At 38.2% G+C, this 22,163-nt stretch overlaps 1 protein-coding gene across 1 annotated transcript in view; it reads right to left on the bottom strand.

Annotated features, from left to right (window-relative positions):
* Positions 1-22,163, bottom strand: part of CA10 (carbonic anhydrase X) — a 190,628-nt gene that overhangs the window by 96,885 nt on the left and 71,580 nt on the right. The window contains exon 3 of the mRNA XM_014949534.1: positions 18,003-18,145. Within this exon, the coding sequence (XP_014805020.1) occupies positions 18,003-18,145 (143 nt within the window). The remainder of the gene's footprint in view (positions 1-18,002; positions 18,146-22,163) is intronic.

Genomic DNA, 22,163 nt, shown 5'->3' with positions numbered 1-22,163 from the left:
CCAGTAGAAAAGAAAGAGATGAGACTGAAAACAACAGGGGCGTGGGTTTGAAGCGACTGAGCTTCCCCACATGGGCTTGTCACTGCTAATCCAGCCTGTAGCACACGCTGCGATGCCTTTAGATCACTGTGAGTGTTTGGGTGAAGACATTTTACTGGATATGAGCAGAATAACATCTAAAGAAGGTGTTCAACAAATTTGTAATAAAATCTAACTCTTCCCATCACTAATTCTACATATTTACAAGCCCACAAACATCTTGGTGATCTGCAATCTTAAAATTAATCAGCTTTAAGGAAAGCTGGAATTGTCCTAAACAATTCAGTCATGTGATTAAAGGGAAACAGGTGTAAGATGCAAGAGTCAGGGAAGAGATTCTACTTTGGGTTTTTGTTTTATCTGAAAAGCCAGCCATCTCATCTGTTGCATTCATTCTCCTTTAGGAAACATTAATCTGCACAGATGGTGAAACCTAGTAATCTCTGCTACCAGCTGCGGAGTGGAATTTTTAATGAAATGGGAATTTGAAGGTTTTCACAGAAAGCACTAGAATCACTCCTATTATTTCCCGTGATGCCCAAATTACTTTGACTGTTATTTGACATCTACTGTACTGTAAATATAACAGCCGCACAGCTTCGGTCAGAGCCAAATACAATCATTTCAGAACGGCCTTTGTTGTTTGCAAAAGCCAGATGCTGAAAGCATTTCAGTTGGAGAGAAATAAGTCATCCACCCTCAGCACATCTACTACAAAAAGGCTGAGAACTTATAACCTATTATTTGGAAACTTTACGTTGCCTTTCTCTGATATTAAAAATACTTTTAGCATGTTTGTAAACTAAAGTGAAGCCAGAGATTAAACATAAAATAAGCTTTGTAAAGAAAGACGCCACCTAGAAAACACACAGTCACCATCAGTTTTTCATCCTCGTGATGTAAAAAGAATCACAAATGAACAGTTTGGAGTAGCAATCCTAATCAACGCTGACTAAACCAACCTAGAACTAAGTATGATGCCAAACCGATTTGTTCCTAGCAGTCCAGACAAAGAAAAAGCATCACGAAGTGCTTTGGAAATCAGACAAATTCAGGCCTAAACTCTGAAGTTTTTTGCTGTGTTGCTGTGAACACAGATTGTTCAGCGCTGTAAATATGATAATAGTGAATAAGGCATTTACTGCTGAGGACTAGGGACTTGTGTTTTACCTGCATTTGCCTGGTTAATCTGGTCAGAACCAAAAGGCCAGAAGTTCACAAAATAACCCAAGGGTAAGGTAAATAGTTTGGAAATGAATCAAGTAAATGATTTGTGTTATATGTATGCAGCCTCCATGGCAAAGGTGCCATCAAAGTGTTAGGTCAAATCAAATCAATCAGCTAAAGTGCTATAAAATATGAATGCAGGGGGAATAGATGAGATCTTGATGTGAATAATAAAATAGTCTATAAAATACCTGAAATAAATCAATCTTCCTTTCATGCAGCAAATACAAAATGCAGTATATTTCATATTAACTGTGGCTGAAGTGAAAATATATTCAGATGAAGATACAATATTAGAAGTCTGTTCAATCTAGTGGAGGACAACACTGCCTTAAGTGATCATTTACTTCACAAAAGTCTAGGGGTCAGAGTTTTAAAACTAATTTAGTCCTTAAGATGCAAATAGACACTTGGAGTGGTTTTGAAAGACACAGACTCATTCTGGCACTAAGTTATGTTGATGAAAATGGGGTTCAGAACATTTGTAAATCTTCATTAGGTATGTAACTATGTTAAAAATACAGAGCTTTTACAAAGTTTCCTCTGAATATTCTGTAATGGAAGTGGCTTTATGTTTCAGAAAAAAAGTTTTAATGGAAATAGCTTTATTTCTCTTGAAACATTCTTTACTGTGATATTTATCCCTATCGTGCATCCGTGTTTTTAATTAAAATGAGAAACAAACATTTTGATGGAAAGTGCAACAGGGGGGAAAAAGCTCTTCCAAATCTATTTCAACCAAAAAACTCCCACTAAAAGCATCTGGCTTTTCTGACTACTCATCAGGAAAGCATTCTTTTAGGTATATATAATCCACTAGTCAAATTCATGCATGAAAAATGTTACATCTTCGGCAAAAAAGACAAAATCCATTTACAAAACCAGTCTTCATTAACTCGAAATGATTTAAAAATTACATACATTACCATACTATTCCATTTCCTTCAAAGCAGTTCTCCATGTTATTTGGAATATATTCAAAAGTATAGAATAAATATAAAAATCTACCTGAGTATGCTCACTTCATATTCATTATAGAGATTGACAAGAGAACAGTAATGGATAACAGTTTGAGGATTGACCTTTGTGAGAAGCAATCCAAACCAGTCTGGGAGAGCTGCTTTCCTAACCTGAAAGGGGAACAAACAACTCCTGTTCCTTTCAGAGGGAAACGAGATTTCTAAAAGAAAATCAATATGTTTACTGTCATTAGCCTCAATTCCTGTTCCAAACGCTACAGTTGAAATCCTCAGTACATCTTCAAATGACACCTGTCTTCCCCGAGCATCCACACAAATCCTCTCAGTTATATTTTTGCACATTCAGGGCCTGACATCTCGTTCTGCACTTCAGCTCCTCTGCCCTGCGCAGACACAACATGTGCGTGTTTTCCCGAAATGGTACAGCCCAATCTGGGGATGAGCAGTTACCTTTGAATGTATTCCAGCGACTGGAGATGAAACACATTTTTCCTGCGTGTGTCTTTCCTTATGATACCAGCGTCTGCTCTGAGTTTGCCTTCTCAAGGAGGCACCAGGAACAGCCCGTCCATCGCATGCAGTTCTTACCCGTTCCCCCAGGGGCTGCGGGTGCTCCTGCTGGTTCCTGGGGAGGCTGAGGAATCCCACCTCTCCTTATTTAGCCATCATTCCAGTGATTCGGGATTTGGCCTAGATAAACTTAGCAGGGCACCATGGATAAAGATATCCAAGGATAGATTTGCGTTTCAGTAATACTGGTGCAAATCCAGAATTATACTGGATTTATGTTTATCTGAGGCAAGAATGTAATGTACACAGGGTTTTTTTTTACAACACTATTGGAATGTTTTTGCATGCATAAATGAGTAAATATTAGTTTCCCTAAAACACATTGCTCTTCTAGAAATGATTAAAGGACAAGATGAAAGAAAAAAACCCTCAGTCAACAACTACTTAGAATTGCTAACCAGATTTTTCCCCAACTATCGCTTTATCTGATGAATTCTGTTTTACAGCATATGGCTTCTTTCTAATCTAGTTACCAAACTTCTATTATTCCTTTCATATTTTTCTTTCATAGAAGATACTGCCTCAAGGACTAATTTATAAATGAGAAAGACTATGCTGTAATTCTCAGCAATAAACAGCAAAAATGTTTTCTTTGTGAAACACTGCAAATTATTAAGTATTCTTTCCTTCCATTCATATTCATAGAAAATTACAGTCTTCCGTGAGGGCTACTGACCTATGACTTATTTTCCCGTCATACAGTTTGTGCCAGCAGTTAACTATTGCATCACCTAAAGTGTCTAACTTGGCCCAGTAGCCACGGAGATATCTAACTGTTCCGTGTGCCACTAAGTTGAGGCTGGAAAATTGCAAGTGCAGTTTTATTCACTGCACTTGATAGGAAGCCCCATAGGAATCTGCAAGAGTTTATCCAATGGCCCTCTGCTGGAATGAAAAAAAGACACTCGTCACATTTTAACTTGATGATCATATGTTTTAGTTAATTACAATTGCTAAAAAAGGCTGTTCAGTTTTAGCTAACTCATAATTACAAAAGCAGTACTATTTGTGTAACAGAGACTCCCTAGCATTACAAATGGTGTGACTTGAAATATTCCTCCTCCTAACCTCCTCCTGAAAGTGGCTAAATGTTTCAGCCTCAAGCATTTTCATTAGGAAAACTTGTTAATTGTTGGGGAAAGTAGATGTGAAGATACCATTGAAAAAAACACCAACCAACCAACCAAAAACCCAAGTCATGAAACATAGACAAAGGGAGTAGTGGCAAGAGCAAAAAAAGGAGTTGGGAATAAAAGGGTCCTCTCTGGGGTGGGGAGAGGAGGAAAGGGGACAAGCATCAACAAGCTCCATAGCGATTTGAAGACATTTTGCTGCTTTTATCCCAAGCAATTACACTGGAACTATCGCCTGTGTATATGTGACACAATAAAAGCCACCCACGCTATTAGAAATGAGAAAGAAAGATCTATTCAGTGAAATGAAGGCAGCACTACAAAACTTCCCGGTCCTTGCAAGACAAGGCAAAGGAAAGCTTTTATTTAATGTTGTGGCTTGTCGAGCACAGCTTCTCTTTTTGACGTGTTGCCGTGCTTACAATAAACAGCTTTTGGGGTTTTCAAATGCCTCAGCTTTGCTTCAGTGTGTTTAATCACCTGCAAAAGCCGTTTATTGCCTTGTATACTTCCCCCATCATGAACATTATCCTTTAAGTATAGGGCTTTATGGTGAGTCTAAACAGGCCAAATGATGCAAAGGTACAAGGCGTATGAAAGCTGTGTGCGAGCACAGACGAAATAAATCCATGAGGACTACAGACCATGAGAGTTGAAAGATAAGCTATAGTAATGCAGTGGGATGATTCAGAGGCACTCTGCTTATCCTTTAAAATGCCTTGTTTGTTGAGAGCCACACTGGCAATCTTGTATGCAACTATCAAAGAAAGATGTATGCATTCAAAGAAAATTATGAAGGATCAGGATAGACAAAGCCAGAAAGGGTACTAAAGGGCATCTCTGTGTACTTTACTTCTGGAGGCTTCAGCTAAGGTGCTTTAAACCAGCTGCAAACATAATAAAAAAAAGCAGAAGACTGAGAAAGTATTTAAATGAGAAAATGTGGTATTACATAGAGCACTTCCTTTGTCAATGAGAAGGGACCACATACACTTGTAAAGAACCTTTTCTAAAAGGGTATCAAGACCAGGAACAATTAATCAGAGGCTTTTGAATAGAAAAGAGTCGTTTTTCCTCCTGCAACAGGCAGAGATAGAAAGATGGTTGAATTCAATTCAGGGATCTTTAATGTTTTTTTCCAGGTATTTTTACTTTGATTAAGAACGTAATGATATCAAGCGTGCAGCAACTGGGCTGCTCCTGAGTTTGATAACAAAGATCCAAAATGGTGGTCAGGGTAACATCAAACCACGCAATGACAGTGACACACCTCCCTATTTCAAAAAAAAGTCTAGTCTCACAAGAATTCCTGACTTGTGTGTGCCCACTTCTTTACAGAGAAGGAAAAAACCCACTGTATTAAAAAATGGAAAGATAAAGCTAACATAAATCATATACTGGAGGCAAAAGGATTGGAACAAATATCTTTCCTTGTCTTTAATGTCCTGAAATATTTCCACACAGAAGGCATTTTACAGCTATTGACAAGAAGTTTGCCAATTCTTACTCAGTAGAAATTGTGAATTTACTAATCCCCTGTGTGGTTTTAAATAAAAATTATTTTCCTTTTATTTAGAACTTTGGCTGTTAAGTGAGTTTTCCATGCCAGGAAAATTCTAAATTCTATCTTATTTTTTAACCAGGCTTTTGTTACATTTTGTGTATTTCTCCCCACTAGACCCCCTCTAGGTTTTCCTTACCAAGAAAAGCAGGCATTTCCTCAGGCTGTTAAGGCTTGTGTTAAGGCAGAGAAATACTAGTTAATGTTTCTGGAGAAAAGTTAGGATTAAAGCAGCCAGAATTTGTTCAAAAGACAGACTCAGAGCAGTGTTGGCTGACAGGGCTTTCTGGAGGTTTCTAGTACAATCTCCTGCTCCAAGCAGCACCATCGTCAGTCCTGTGTAAAGCAATCCATGGCTTCATCCAGCTAATTTTGTGTTGAAAAAGAGTGTGCACCTTGCACACAGTGTCTGTTCAGACGTGTGTGTTCTCACTGACTTCAGTCTAACAAAGGAGAGTTCTTACCTTTTTCCTGTGTCTTTTGTATGCATTTGTGTAAGTATTCCATTGATGCCCACACAACTACGTGAAGGAAGGTGCTAAATTTTTAATTGTGGTTAATGAAATCCCATAAGTGGCCACAAGTCCTTTGCCCAGTCAATGAACCATCTGTGTTCTGAAGCCACCAAAAAGCAGGGCCAATGGCATTTCCATTTTACCAAAACTAACTGGGATAAAATAATTGTTGAATAACTAACCAACAGTGCTGAGCTCATTTATACTTGTTGGCCAGCTATACAGAACTTCTCCTTTCTTAGAACTAATACTGGTAATGTCATATTTGTTACTGTATCTTGCTAGTGAACGAATTCAATTTACCACTTAACCAAGCATGAAATTATGTTTTCAATAATAATTCAATAAAAGCTGCATAAGCTGGGGATAATTACATATCTCATTGAAGAATCCGGTATCACCAAAGGTGTCCATTTTAGTTATTAAATAAAGTGTGTTTGCTCATCTATAGTGCATCAAGACAGAAAGCTGATAGCCCAGTTAGCTTCAATGAGCCAACAGAGGATGCAGGTAGTAAAACTTATTGATTGGGCTCAAAATGCCATAAAAAGCTAATGAAATGTAACTTCCATTTCACAAAAAATTGCAAAATATATCTCTTTAATGCTTTGTGGACCGATCTTGAGATGAGAACTATCCTTCTCATTCTGGAATTGCTGTTCCAGTTTCCTTCCTGTTTGCAGCTGGTTTCTGTCTGCTCTAATTGGGTGCTAGTCCTCATGCTCTCCACAGTAGCATCATTCTTTTTCATAACATTTGATGTGCAGAACTCCTCTCTCTTTCTGTCTTCTCATGCTATTAAAAATGATTGCAGTCAGACTAACAGTAATATTTATAAAGTTTGTCGTAATAATTTGACATACTCAATATTTCATCTAGTACAGCTGGTTTATTCTCCCATTACATACACCAGATGCTCTAACATTGTTCCTAATTTATGCGTGGAGTGTTCAGCAAAGGCTGGTACACACTTCCACGCTGTGCACCACCAGCTCTCAGCTCCCAGCACCACTCTCTCTCCAGTCATCACCTCCATGCTGTGCACAGGAAAAAGGTAGTCTCAAACTGTTAGAGATAACAGATGGCATCTGGCAGAGGCAGGAAGAAAAGTTGAAGTGTTGGCACACATTTCGCTTCTCCCAATGGTTCCTCTTTAGGAATCTCTTTAATATATAGTTCATTGCGCATCCCTTTACGCATATGCAGGGCACAATGGTGCACTGAAAAAGGACTAATGTTACTGGACAAAAGATTTTAGATGTTGAAATGGATATGTGGTTTTACAGCTAAAGGGCTTTCAGGAAAAGACAAGTCTAAGTGGAAGAGAAGAGATGACCAATATCCATTGGCCAAAATAATATTTAATTCTTTCAGTGAGATAATCAGAGAGCCCAGAACCAGTTGAGGAAGAGACTGGGTTGAGAATACCTCATTATTAACAGCATTATCAGAGATCTGGAAATGATAGAGTTTTTACCCAAAGAATGATGGAGATGCAACTGAAATACTCCCTGACTTGTGATGATCTCTGGGTTCTTACCTAGTGCTTTGTAGAGGTTTTCATTAGCACAGCCTTCAATGAACAAACGTATTTTGGTGTCTGTGGTGACTAATACATTCACAACTGTGTTTCTGATTTTGTATTTTTCGTTTATTTTGTAGGGCATGAGGGGTAATTGTTAGCAGTCCAGGCAGCAATATATGCAACATGATAGTCACCGAGAATGAAGGATTGGTCATTTCATCGGGATATGATGCCTTCAGTTGCAGAGGTGAGCATTCATCATGAAACTGGCCTAAGACTTCTTCCTGATAAATAATTCCTCCTCTTCCCTTGCACTGTTTTGGGAGTGTAGGAACAGGAGGTGATAAAGCAGCTGGACACATATAAACATCTTGGTGATATTTGCAGTGATATTCTAAGGGGAACTGAGTAAACCTTCAACTTCAAACAGCATTTAAAGAACATGACATTTGGAAAAATATCAGTCCATTCAAATATCCTGAGCTGTTTAGGCAGAAGTTTCCCCCAAACCACGGAGACGAATGCAGAGATGCCCACCATGGCTGTGTGAGCTCCAGACCAGCTGTGCAGTGCCAGCTCAGATACATAATCAGCCTTATATCAGTCTTCACAATCATAATTTAAGATGATACTTGCAGATACTCTGCTTGTTCTTCTCTGAGCCAGCTTTGGTACTTTTGAGTAGATTGTTTGTAGTGCACCTTTGGCCTGTGAGACTTACCATAAAGCTGTGACCTTGCTCAGTTTAGTAGTCCTTACACCTGTCCTTGCATTGCAGTTTGTAATGGTTCTCAACAGTTGAGACTTAGAGGCCTGGGTTTGCTGTGGGGTGGCTAACGAATCTGAGAATCTCCCCAATATCACTGCGTTCTGTCCATGCCAAATCCATCTTGGTAGTGAGGTTCTGGGTGCAGATCTCCAGCGTTCAGATCTGTCCCTGGGCAGCATCAAACCAAGAGACCTGTTTAATGCTTTTTTTTTGGTGCTTCTACTTGAGCAACACCTAGTAAATAGCCCCATATGTGTCAAACTGGGAGTTACATCGCAAACCATCTTCAGGCTATTGAAACCATGGTGGCCTGTCCTTTTTAGTAACAGACTTTAAGAAAAGATCATGAATGTAGATTTGCATCAAAATCTTAAGTCATTCAAAAGTAGCTGTTAATGCCCATCATATAAATAATATGTTTTACAAAGCTAAACACAAAAAAACATTTATGTGGAAGGGCTGTGATGATATCCAAAGTACATTTGTGTGATTAAAAATTATTAACATTTTAATCCTTTTTTTTTCTCCCCAAGCTTCCTTGCAGAGTACATTTCAACACTATTTTGGGTAGAGGTCTTAAATAGTCCTAGATAAAATAGGACTAGATGAAATACCTAGTTAAGGCAAAATACTTAGTGAAGGCAAAGTATCTTCAAAGGAGCTTTCAAGTGCCACCTCAGCACAGCTGTGTTGCCCTTGGCATAGCCCTGGCAGATGCTGAGATTTAAAGTCATATCTGTGATATATTTCTTTGCACTGTTTGTGTGGCAGGGAACGGAGGATGTGAGTACAGGGATTTAACACTAGCAGTAGCAAATTATGCTGATGATATGCTGCCTCCAGCTGCTGGCTGGGGCACAGAAGAAAGGATATTGGAGTAAAGGGTATACCCATTCCTTTTTACTACACATCCAAAGAAAGTAAAGAAAGACAATTTGTACTTATTAACCCTTGCCTGCTCTTCTCCTTCCCCTTCCTCCTCATCCCCGGTACATACTTCAAATGTATATCTATGTGGCAACATCCCATATAAGTTAGTGTATTCTATGCAACACCCTCTTCTGCTGAATAACTTCCCTGAGACAGGTGGCACTGAGTTGTTAAAATAAATAAGAGTGCAGTACGCAGCATTTTTTTTTTCTGAGCAGTATGTCACAGGTTAGAGATTAGCACTACTTATATTTATATGATGTAGGTTTTCATCTTGATCCCAAAAGCAACTTTGAGATCAGAATTCACAAGCCAGACCTTGTGAATTCATAACACTGAAATAAAGAGTCAACTTTCTTGAAAAATCAGAATTATCTTTTAATAGTCACTTCAGATGCTCCAACTGCCTTTGTGAAACAATTCCTCAGGGCATAGCAACACCCATACAAGCTTCCTCCCCTGCTCCAAAATCATCTGCTGATGGTTTTCCTCAGCCTGTTGAGTGACATGCAGCTTAAATACCCTCAACTGCTTTACCATCCAGATCCCAGTTTGATGAGGAGCTGCTGATCCACAGATTTGTTTTTGATTATTAGATACAGTTCATTGACCACTGCTTCAGTTTTCTCCTTTAAGCTCCTTTCTAGCATCTAATCCTAAAATACATAGTTTAATTCTCCTATCTATAAGCAAACTGTGCCTGCTTCAGTGCTCAACAATCAGCGATTAACAGTACCAGGAGGAAGAACAATGAACTTGCACTTTTCTCTTAACACCAAGCTGCTACTCAGATTCTGAATGGCACATTTGACTGCCACAGCAATTTGTATTTCACCCTGGCAGCAGCGTTATCTATCTCCGTCTCTTCTAGCTTATAGCAGAATTGACATCTGTCTATTATAATGTACCTACTCCAGCTGCAAGACAGGCAGAAATCCCTGCCAATTATATGGTGATTTTTTGCTTGTATTCAGGGTAAAACAATAGAGGGAGATGTGAGTAAGAGAACTGTTATGTGTCATGCTGGAAACATAAAACCAAAAATCTTTCACAAGCACCAGATTTGTAATTCTTTCGTGCTTAACGCTCCAGCCACAGAACAGGTTTACTTAACCTCAACTTCTACATGAATGTACTGATGATAAGTCAACACGGATCTTCGTTTATTTCCTGATTGTCTCGACTCAGTTGGGATTGCTGCAACCCAACAACAAACCAGTCACCAGTCCATAGCTTTAACCATTTGTGATGAAAAGTCAGAGTTACATGAAAAACAGAAAAGAACCTTATCCTCAGGTTCCTCAAAGGCTGTGTCTGATTCCTTTGTTAGGAACAACTCCCACTTCACAGCTGCCACCAGCAGGCCACAAGCAATCCCTGTGCCTGCTGCCTGCGTAACTGTTTGGAAAGCTGAGTTAGTACCTTTCTCCTACAAACAGATCCTCAGCCAAAATGCATCTCCTGCCTAGACGGGCAGCAGACACCTCACATACATTATAAAGTCTCCTCTCTCCACCTATGAACTGGTTTCCTAATCTACACTCTGTTACAGAATTCCAAAGCAATTTGTAAATCATCTTCAGGAAAAATAGCTGGGATATAAATACATACTTGATGGATGCAGGATATAAATGCTGATCAGGTAACAGTCAGTCTTCCCACCAGCTGCAATTGGCGAAGAACCAAAACCACAGTCAACATACTGTTAGAAGCACTATTTATTATGCAATATACTCACCTGCAGCTAGGAAGCTGCAAAGCTCAAAGGTTTGAACTCACATAGGAGAATAAACTAATACTGAAATAAAAAGAACTGAAGAAGAATTATTTTGAACTGTTGATAAATAATTATTTACTTATCAGTTCAAAATAATTTCAAGCTGGGCTTATATTGATTACAAAGGAAAAAAAGTAAATCTGTCTTGGATGCCGTGTAAATTATTCTTAAATGTTTAAGAAACTGTTGCAATGCTGTTTTTAAACACACCTAACGTTAGCTACTGCAGCTATGTAGCTATTTCAAGTTCTGAATATGTCACCTTCCTAAAGGACTGATAACTGAACATAACAGGTACCTAACATTTGCTTTCCGAGAAGAAAAGGAAAAGAAGTCTCCAATGGACACAACCAATGATCATAAAAACTGCTTTACAAATTGCAGCCTTTTGCCATTGAACTGAGAGCACAAAATTGTATTATGTGGAGGCCAGGGTTTCCCAGGAGGAGAGGTTCCTGGATTCTCATTAGTTCTGGCTGCCATGGCAAGTGTTTTGCCCCAAATGAACTGGTGGCAGCTGAACAATAGCTTTGTATATGCTAGCGTCTTCCCCAGATATCTTGACTTTCATAATATGATTCAACTGCTGTGTACAAAATGACACACAACATCCCCATCTGTTACAGCAGGGCCTCGGTAAGAAACACTTCTTTGATATTGTGCCAAAAATACCTGTTTTCAAGAAAATATTATATTTTACTAAGTTTCATTATATCATACATTTATTATGTTCATAACAGAAAAAGCAAAGAATGAATCATCCTTCTAAGACAAGAAAATGAGTTTTAACAATGCTGAAATACAAAATTATATTCCATTTAAAGCATCCAGGGCTACAACACTTGCGCACTTTTACTATGACCACAGGTTCAGTGCGAGAGAAAAAAAATCTTCAGCTTTTTCATATCAGTGGTTATAGCCCTAAGTACAGAATCAAGTACACAGACAAGATCTATTTTACTTCTGCAAGGCTACAAATAAATATAGGCTTATAAATAGACCTAAATGCAGGATGAAATAAATCCAAATAAGATACTATCAAACAATGTACAAAGTATAATAAAGGATAGAAAAAGGGCATTAAGAACAAAGTTGATACTTTTGAACATTCCTTTGAATATATCAAACTATTAAGTAATTGGAGGCCAGCTGCTGCTCCAATCTCTTTTTGGAGCTACATAATTAGGAACTGAAAACAGGAAAGCAATTTATTGAAATAAACAATTGAGGAGGGAAAAAAGAAAGCAATGGAACAGACCTTTGGCTAGAATCAGTTAGCCCAGCTTCAATAATATCCCAGACTCTTTAACCTTCTAATGGATCTACTGCCCAGTGTCCATAACAGCAGATCTCCCTGATGTTTCAGGTACCATCCCATTGAATGCATTTCCAGGGTTAGCAAACCCACATTTGCAAGGACACCATGGGTTGCTTTTAATTACTATGCGACTGCAGCTGAGATGCGGTTGAACACGTAATTTGAAAGGTCCTGCCGCCAAAATGAGAGCGTATCCTGAGCTCTAAAACAGGGTACAGTACAGCTTGTGGAGTAACCCTGCTGAATCACTTCTTGCTACATCTAGGATCTCCCAGGAAGTTTCCCATGGCAGACAAGTGACCTTGTTTTATGACACCAGACAAGATTAAACGTCAAGCAGAGTAGTTACACTGGAGCAAAAAAACCTTGAGAATATGAAGAAACTTAGAAATACATTCTTGTTAGGACTCCTGTACTATTTCAGTGGTGCTCCACTGTCACAGACAACCAGAAATTTAGAACACACCAAGATGTACATCTGAACCCCCACATATCCCAAATTAGTTCAGTCTCAAGAAAAGGATCACTGAAGTGATAAGGAAACAGAAGTCCCAGTATAGACAGATCTAGACCCTGAATATATGTTTTTCCCTGATTATGTTCTACTAACAGCAAAATTTGCAAGTACCTCTGAAATAATACTTAGCATTTTTTCCTGGTCTAAACTCAACGAGGGTGAATAAACAAGTTACTTTAACCTGCTGTTCTCATTTTATGTTCACTAACACATCTGAGAACATGCAATACTGTAGAAGTATTAGAAACGCTAAAGCAATACTATATTTCATTTTTTATTCATCAAAGTTTTTGATGTTTGCATCAGACTTTTGACTTTCTAAAGCCACTCTAAATCAAAACATCATATTATTAAGCCCTCTAAAAATTCATCACAAATCAGTTTACAGATGACATTGATGTCTTATTGCTATCCATTCCTCCTGGACCATTTCTAACAATTCATTTTTTATATTCCTGCAGTGCTGAAATATGGTTCACACCAGTATCTGTCCTTTTAGTAATCACCAACCAAAGCTTGGCAGTTGTCATATATTGCACTCTTGAGAAAAATGCTAGTAATACTCTGAATTGATTGAACAGCATGGAATCAGAACTAGCTGGCAGAGAAACCATTTAACTGATTTCAATTCATAAATCTCTTTTCTCCTACCCTATTTTAGTTTAGAAACTGCTAACTATCGCCATTATCTTGTGATGCATAGAATGAACCAATTATTTATACAGATATTAACTTAAATAATATGTGATTGCGTTTGTTAATGTCTCATAGGAGAAAGCAGACTTATAGATCGTACTGAGTAACTTTCATTTATGCACACTGAGCTAGAGAATGTATATAACAGCCCTTGGCCAGCAGACATCGATTTGTTTATTTCCCCAGAGGTCAACATCAGGTACAATGGCCTTCCTTGTCTTAAAAACAAAGCGATCTCAAATGGAACTTTACGTGCTTTAAACTACAATTTAAATCCTTGAGCATGACCTAAAATGATTAGTAGCACACGGCATCACTTACATGACAAGTTTTAACTAATTGGGAGGGATGCACTTAGTGTCTAAAACAAATGCTGTCACAAGTTTATATGGGGAAAAAAAAAAAAAAGTATGACCAAGAACTGTAATTCAATCTTAAAGAATCTTGGAAATAGGGCTCTTGAAATTAAGTCCACCAAGAATGAGCAGAACAAAGGCAGGTGGGCTACAGGTAAGTCAGGAGACAAATTTCAGGGAACCAAAGGCAGAGCTCTTGGGGAAGGAGACTGCCAGCACTGGTGAATGGAAGAAGCATTCCCAGCAGAGGACTAGCTTAGTGGGAAGTGAGGTGGTTTGTTCATCCACTGTCATCCCTGACAGTCCTTTGGAGACTGAAGCCCACAGCGCTTACTGCCTACATGTCACTGGACCACGCTGCCTTGTCAGTGAAGTTACTCTGTTGTGCGGTTGCTGATTGCCTTGGTGCTTATGTGAATCCAAAGAAAAAAAAAGCAGAGAAAGGAAAATGGTGTTTTTCTTTGTGACAGAGTGGAGGAGTGTGATTTGCATATTAATAAGAGCTTATATTGTTTATTAAAAAGGACTGTTTATCTGAAATGGGCTGTATGTTAAATTCTCCAAAATGGATAATCAAGAGACAAAGCTTGGCCTGAGAGAGAGCTGAAACTTGGGGAGTTTCCTCAAAAGCAGCATTTCTTCTGGGGAATTTATCTGCATGTAAACTCATTAAATATCTTGTGCTGAGATTCTGAATCTTGAAATCCAATTATCTGTATCAATGATACTCAGCCTTCATGACCTGAAAAGCCACTTTCTCAGGAAATGGAGAAGCACAAACATACAAAATAACAGCACAATTCAGAATAACATCTGATGATGTTTGAATTGTAAACCCTATGAGTCAATGCCACACTGCAATTGTTGGACACCACATAAAGCAATATATTATTGCTCACTGGAACTTTGTTGTGAAAAATTGGATCAAAGAGGTATAAATATTTGGCAAATTGTATTGCCATCCCTTTTACACCTGAATGGAATGGGAAGAATTTTCTTCTCAACCTCAGATCAGAAGTAACTATTAAGTCACCTGCCGTGTAACAGGCCACAGACTGTACTTTTCTCCCCTTGTAGGCTGCAGGATAGGAGTACAGTGGTGGTGGATTCATACTCTCCTTTCAGACCATTCCTCTTCTTCAGGAACAAGAAAATTATTATTTTATCCCCAAGTAGTCTAAAAAATTGTAGGAAAGTCTCAATCTGGCATACGAAGTAAAAATGTTGTTTTCAAACTCAAATAAAACTGATTTCTACTTTAACAGTAAAAATTTTGTCAAAATTTTGAAGTTACTGTTCCAAGACTAACTGTACTGAACGTCTCCTTCCATCTAGCTCTTAAGGTTTGACTCTCAGCTCCCTCTTCAAAAGAGGTGCATAATTTTGCCCCTGTGCAACTGTCTCTCTTGTCCACTATACATGGAAGATAGCTTATTAGAACTTTGATTTGAAACCATATCAAATCCCTTTTTATTTATTCACCATTTTTCTTAGGATCAGTTCCATAAAATCCTTTCATGTACAGCATAATCACAGTTAAGCCTTGTCTTAAGAAATTCCCTGGCTGCTATACCAATTGGTTCACTGCCCTGAAAACTGAAGTGCTTCAGCCCATATGAAACACATCTCCATTTTTAACATGGGAAAAAGATTACCAAAAAAGTGAACACAAATATACCACCTGCCAATTCAAATCCCCACTGAAGCCTCAACTATGAGCAAAGAATTTTTTTTAAGGCATTAAAATAGCAATCTTTTCCTCAAAGGAGAATTTTGATTCAACCATTTTAGAAACTTCTCTAAAAGAGACTAACCACAACCAGAACAAATCCTGTTCTTGTAACATGACAAAAGGCCATCCCTGTCTGGCAGCAGCAGGCTCAGATCCGGGAGTGTGGTAAGAACACCTCATTACTGACACAGCGTCGCCCAGGTTATCTCTGCCTACGATACTTTCTTAATAATCAGACATTTGCTTCACCCTGAGCTGGTACAAAAAACCAGTTCAATTCTTGGAATTGCTAAAGACATTAAATATTCTGAAACTTCTGGCTTTGACTCACTGACAACTGCCATGTAATTTTATTCTTGACTTTAATATTATGTCATACTGTAATTTATACATAATCTGAAATATGTCAGCCTTTACATAAATAGCAGAGTCAATAAAGCTCTTTCTTGTATCAAAATGAGAAAACGTCAATGCATTTCTGCTTAAAAAGCAAAATGTACACATTACCCTGAAATTTGGGCCATAGTTAGAAGCATTATTGTCCTTCAGTAAGTAACAATACCACCATTTTCTTATTCCTGTGATGAAGCTTACATCGATTCTGATGTATGTGCACATGTACCACCGGAACCTCCATGAGAAATACAGATCAAATTCCTAACATCTCATGCTGTTGCCAGCAGAAAATCTCATTTGTCAAGACAACAGGAGAAGATAAATCATTTTGGAATAACCTTTTGTTAGAGTCTCTGATATTCTAAGTCCCACTGCCTTTCCACCTGTGTTGTTCTGTATTACAGGCTGAATAAAAGAGAACTGCCTGCATGGAATAAGCAACAAAATCTGTAAAATACCCTTGTAAGCACCCCCTACATCAAGGAAGCAACACAAAAACATTATGCACTAATGACTATTTCCACAAGTGCTAACAGGTTCAAGATGTTTTATTTATAAAATAATTTTAGAATTTAAAAGTATCAACCCTTCAGCTGCATAAACAGAATTGATAACTATGTTATTTGAGGATTGTCCTTAAACTTGCATACTGAGAATATGTTCCTTAGTGAAAGAAAAATCATTAAGCACAATCATTAGGATCAGTTTGGTTTTTGAAATGCTTTCAAATGATTACCTCTCTTTGAATGGTAGTTTAGGAACCAAGTAGATCTCAGAAATTTTTTTTGATGCTGCACTCTAAAATTTATCTGTACTCCTAATTTTTAGTAAGTATTATTATTTTAGTAAACATAAATGGAAATAAGGAATTAGCACCTAACCCTGGCAATACAGAAAATACTTTTATGTGTGTGAAATGTCCATAACTATCCTATTGATATGAGCATGAGATTTATTAAAAGTGAAACATGCTTGGGATCCAAATCTGCTTTCATTGCACAATGCTTCAATATCTAAGTTGTAAAGCCTTGTAGAAACGTTTACTGAACTAAAATTCTGCAAATTTTAGCACCTAACGTACTTTAGATACAGTATAAATGGGAGGATACAATAACTGATTAGCACCTATCGCCAGTATTTCCATAGGTACATATATCTCAGACAACAATCTTCACCCCTTTGCAGAGCATAATTTTGTCACAATTGTTTCCTGCCTCCACCTTTGATCTCCATGGACAGGCCTAGAAGTCTACGTGCCCGAGCCATGGGTATACACAGTATCTAACCCTGAATGATGCTGGTTTCATACCTCAGTACATTAAGATACACTTTTCAAATCTGGGTAAAATTTAAAAATAAAGTTTGGTCGGAAATAGAGCTTAATAAACTAGTCACTGGTGGCAGTCACTTTACAACAAGAAATCATGCTGATTTCATACAAGTGAGGTAGCCTTTGCTAACCTGTCATTTCCATCTGATCCAATTTCCCTGGAGATTTACTTATGATCTATTAAAATAACTGTTGCCATTTTTTTTTCTAATTAATATATATGAGATGTCCAATAAAAAAAATCTTCTTATGAGTGCCAACATGCTGTAGATAACACAGAAAGTAGATTACTTTTTGAACACATCTGTCTGCCTGTCCCATGCTGGGCTACATACCTCATCGTTCCTTTCATTTCATAACACAAAGCAGCTCATTCATCCTTTCCTACCCCTTAATGTGATGGCCTGCAATGTTATCCTCATTTAGATGAATAGAATAAAGTCCTGGCCACCTTAAACAACACTTTTAGAATAGCACCTTTAAAATGCAACTTGGGATGAACACCAAATTTAATTATAAACGTGGAGTTTATACGTGAGCTGCTATTCTTCCAGACAGCAGAGTTTCAAGTAACAGTTAATATGAAAATATAACGTCTTGTTTTTATACCACAATATGATAGATCACATACCTTTCTTCCCCCTGTATTTATGCGAAGTGGAGTTAAGAAGGGATCAAAAATCATATGGCTGGTTTCAATATTGACAGGGGACTGTCTTTTCCCAACAGAGCAAAGATTCCAGGCTGAGTTGACCAAGCCCCAAAAGGAGGGAACTGCAAAATATAAGAAAAGTGCAAGTTTACGAAAAGTCTGGGACTACTAGAGAAATACGTGCAAAAGAGATAGCCAGGTAATTAAAATTGTCATACTGTGTACATACGTACACTGAAGCTGAAAACAGGCAAATTCATCTATTCTTGAAATTTCAAAATTCATACACAAACACCGAAACATATTGTTGCATATATTTTTCTATCAGGAAAATAGGGTGAGTTTTTTTTATCTTTTGAATGTACCTAGATATAACACCAGACTGAATTATAAATAGCTCCTTTGCTGTTAGTATTATAGATTATTTATTGAGCAATATGAATGTGATTCACTAGTCCTAATGCTAATTTTGCATACATACAATGTGTCCTTGGACTGAAACTGTTCCATTCTACTTAGCTTTTTAAAAGTGTTCATTTAATAGAACTCTTTAAAAAACCCCAGCATTATTACACAAGAAACTCACACACTGTGATTGCAAAGTATATAAAGCAATTTGACTTTATCTGAATTATTCTGTAGTTTTGAGTAGCAGGTGAAAAAATTCACAGGTGAGAATGTTAATGCCATTTTTTGCTTTATTTTTTCTTTTTACATTTTGTTAAAAGTTTTCATAACTTTTAAGCCACAAACCATTCTTCCAATCTACAAACTGTGTGACCCAGACCGGGGGAAGGAGCATGTGGGTGAGTCCTTGGGGCAGGAGCCCAGGTGTTTTACCCAGAGGGTGGAGCCAGAAACAAGCCACCTGCTTATAAAAAGCTGTTGTGGCGGTGCTGGTAATTGTATGCAGGATTTTGCAGTGTGGGTGCTTGCTTCTGCTTGTGGTTTTTGGCTACTCCAGTGGGAGTCACACAGAGCATTGCTTGGATTTGAACCCCACGTTTGTAGTAGACATAACCCATTGGGAAGATATTCCTCGGGGGGAAGACAGGTGGAAGATCTCTTTTGAGTAGCTGAGCCTCAGGAAAATGGCTGATCCTGGTGAGTGTTTTCCTATCGCGTTTTATAGAACAACTCAGTTCTTTTTGCCCTCAAAGTTCGAGTGTGCTTAGGTGTAAAAGTTTGGTTGGGCTAATATATAGCTTCATGCAACTTTTATACAAAAGTCTCCCACTTACAAGACTGCAGAAGTTCCCAGAGTATGTTAAATGATAGGGCTAATGCTCTGAAATGGAATAAAATAAATGTAGTCTAATTAAAAGTAAAACAGAGCGCACTTATTTACTTGTGCTTTTTCTTAAGAGAAATACCATAGGATCTCACTTCAGATTTTGGCAGAGAAAAAAATCCCTCTTTATGCTGAGGTCTAAAATAAAAGTTTAGGATAATTGAGGCAGAGGGATTTATCAAGGGAAACCAGGCTGTCTTGTTATTGAAAAACATAAAAAATTAATCATGGAACTGTATAGCTGTAGGTTCAAGAGGGAAAATATGAAAATGGAAATCTGTTGCTTGAACAGTTTTTAATATTGCTGAAAAATATCTGCTGTGCAGAAATACTTTTGGTATTGGTAAAAACAGTTCTTTAGCAAGCTTTTAAAAATAAATAAGCTAGACATGGTAAGTGCAATAAAATGGCAATCCAAATAGGGCAGTCCATTATCTTCAAGATTGTATTTCTTAAAGAAATTATGATGTAACTGGGATTTCCCAGAAAAGCTGCACTGGAAAATAGCTGCTATGAGGGGATGTTTTATAATGTTATTTCGGTTTTTGACAGGGAAACCCTGGATTCTGTTCAAGGCCTGTCATACCAGCCCAGCAGTGGAACATCGAGAAGGTGGAGCTCCTGTATTGTGCTGCTGCACCACAAAGGTTAGACCTGTCACCCAGACACGTAAGTCTGTTGCGTTTTTTGATTTCTTTCTAAATGCCTGGGAAGCTCATGCTAAAGAATTTCCAAAACGTACTTGTTGCTGCTTCTGTTCTGTGTGGTTAGGCCAAAAGAAAGTGCAGAATGGCAAACACCCCAGTGATTAGAACAACTTTGCTTATACTTCAACTGAAGGTTAATTAAGGATGACTGACCTGAGACTGCACACCTAAGTTAACTAGTGGATGGGGATATTATGCGATATTAATGTCTGATTTCATTTAACGTAGTTAGTGTTGCTGCTTAGATGCTCAAAGTAATAGAAAAGTATTCAGAACATGGAGGCTTCATGTAGGAAACCAAGGCTTAAATGTAACACAAGTGCTGAATTAACTGTTTACTCTAAAGAAATTAGTGTATGAAACTAGGAAAACACATGAAGTACTCATAATTTTACTATTTCAGCTTAGCTAACAGACAAGGTTCTCCTAAGGGTTAAGTCATTAATGAAGCAGTATCTCCTTCACCACATTATGTTGCATTTTCATGAAAGTCTAGCTGTGTATGAGTGGGAACATGCTGCATCCTTGTGTGTGGACCTCTGAGGCATTTTAGGCAGCAGCCCAGGTTCTGTGCTGCACAGGAACTACTCTTACAAGCTAGTTTGCACACAGCCCACATACTGGCTCACAAACTCATTTAACAAGGTTCTCCAGCTACTGGTTATTCTACCAAAAGTTTCTCTACACTGATCATGTCATCTCTGCCTTTGTCCTAAATTTATATTGCTTGAGAGCTGATTTGTTGCGAACCTGCTACGTAGATGTAGGGTGATAAATTTTTGTCTGATTGATGTCATGCCTTTGACCTTCTCATAACAGAAAGAAAATTGGATAAATTCAGAGTTTTTCCTCTATATGTTTGCACACTATGGACAACAGTATTTTTTTAATGTGTGTGTTATATGGGGAGAAGGTGAGGGGGATTACTTGTATTTTATAGCTATGCAAAAATCTCTGACATCCTTATTGAGTTTGTATCTTATTGCAGTTGGTCTTTTTTCAATTTACTGGGAACAATTTATACTGAGATATATGAAGATGCTCTAGTATCAGCATGACACAATAGAATGAGGGATTCTGATGGCTTTTACCAAACCTATGCATAACAACAGTGAAATAATAGCAGGTAGAACAATAAAGCAAGGATTGAATGCTATTCTACTAGTGATGAGTACCAAGGATTTGCCTAAATAAATACAAGGCTCCTCTCTCCAGAGAAAAGCAATGAGTGAACAGTGTCCCATTAGGATGCCCTTCTGTAGGTACAGCAAACTTGCAGATAAGCATAATGGTACTGTCTGCAGTGCGTGTTGATGCACGTGTAATGGTCTGCATTCGTGTTGTGAGAGGAGGCAGTTTTCCCAGTATGGGGTCAGAGGTGCATGCTGTGGACAACATCTTAAATATTACTTGATCTTAGAAAAAAAAGATGCTGGACTCAAGGGTCTAGGTCATGAAAGGGTTGTGGACAGTTAAGCACTATCTCCTAATCACTTGTCTGGCTGTCAAGGGCTTGTTTATAAAGAAGTTTCTCAGAGTTCTACCCCATGCTCTCTTTCTGCATCTTGCTCTTAGCAAAGTCATAAGGAGTTTGTAGCTAAAATTTCTGTGTGGCACTTCTTGAAGAGTCCTCGTGATGCACTGACTGAAATAGTTTGATCTAGCTCAGAAGAGAGGCAGCACTTAGGGTGGGGTGAGATGACTCTGCACTTAGCACAGCCGGCTCTGGGGACACAGCACTCCTGGGGGTTCATCTGGTAGCAAAGCTGCCCTGGGCTGTGCCTGCTACATTCAAGTCCTGGCTGTGATTTCCATTCTGCAATGAATGAGAAAGACGAGAAGGCCATGCCCATACCTGGTGAAGATTTACCCCATCAGCCATCAACTTCAAAATCTAGGGAGTTCTTAAAGTTACTTGATTTTACTTTGAAACGTGCCTGCAATTGCAGAGAGCTGCTCTGCAAGGTTTCTACACCAAAATCATAATCTTGGTTTCTAAGTGATAGAACATGTGAGAATTTATTTTAGATAAAATCCCATCTCTCTCTGCTTTTTTCCTGATGTAAAGCTCTGATCTCTAGTTCGTGCTATGATGAATCACTGGAAAGAGCCATTTCTCAGTAGTTCAAAGTTTTCAAAGAA

Source organism: Calidris pugnax, unplaced genomic scaffold (assembly GCF_001431845.1).
Source record: "Calidris pugnax isolate Ruff unplaced genomic scaffold, ASM143184v1 scaffold9, whole genome shotgun sequence".
NCBI lineage: Eukaryota > Metazoa > Chordata > Aves > Charadriiformes > Scolopacidae > Calidris > Calidris pugnax.
The sequence above is the reverse complement of the archived record's forward strand: the minus strand, read 5'-3'. Positions and strand labels throughout refer to the sequence as shown.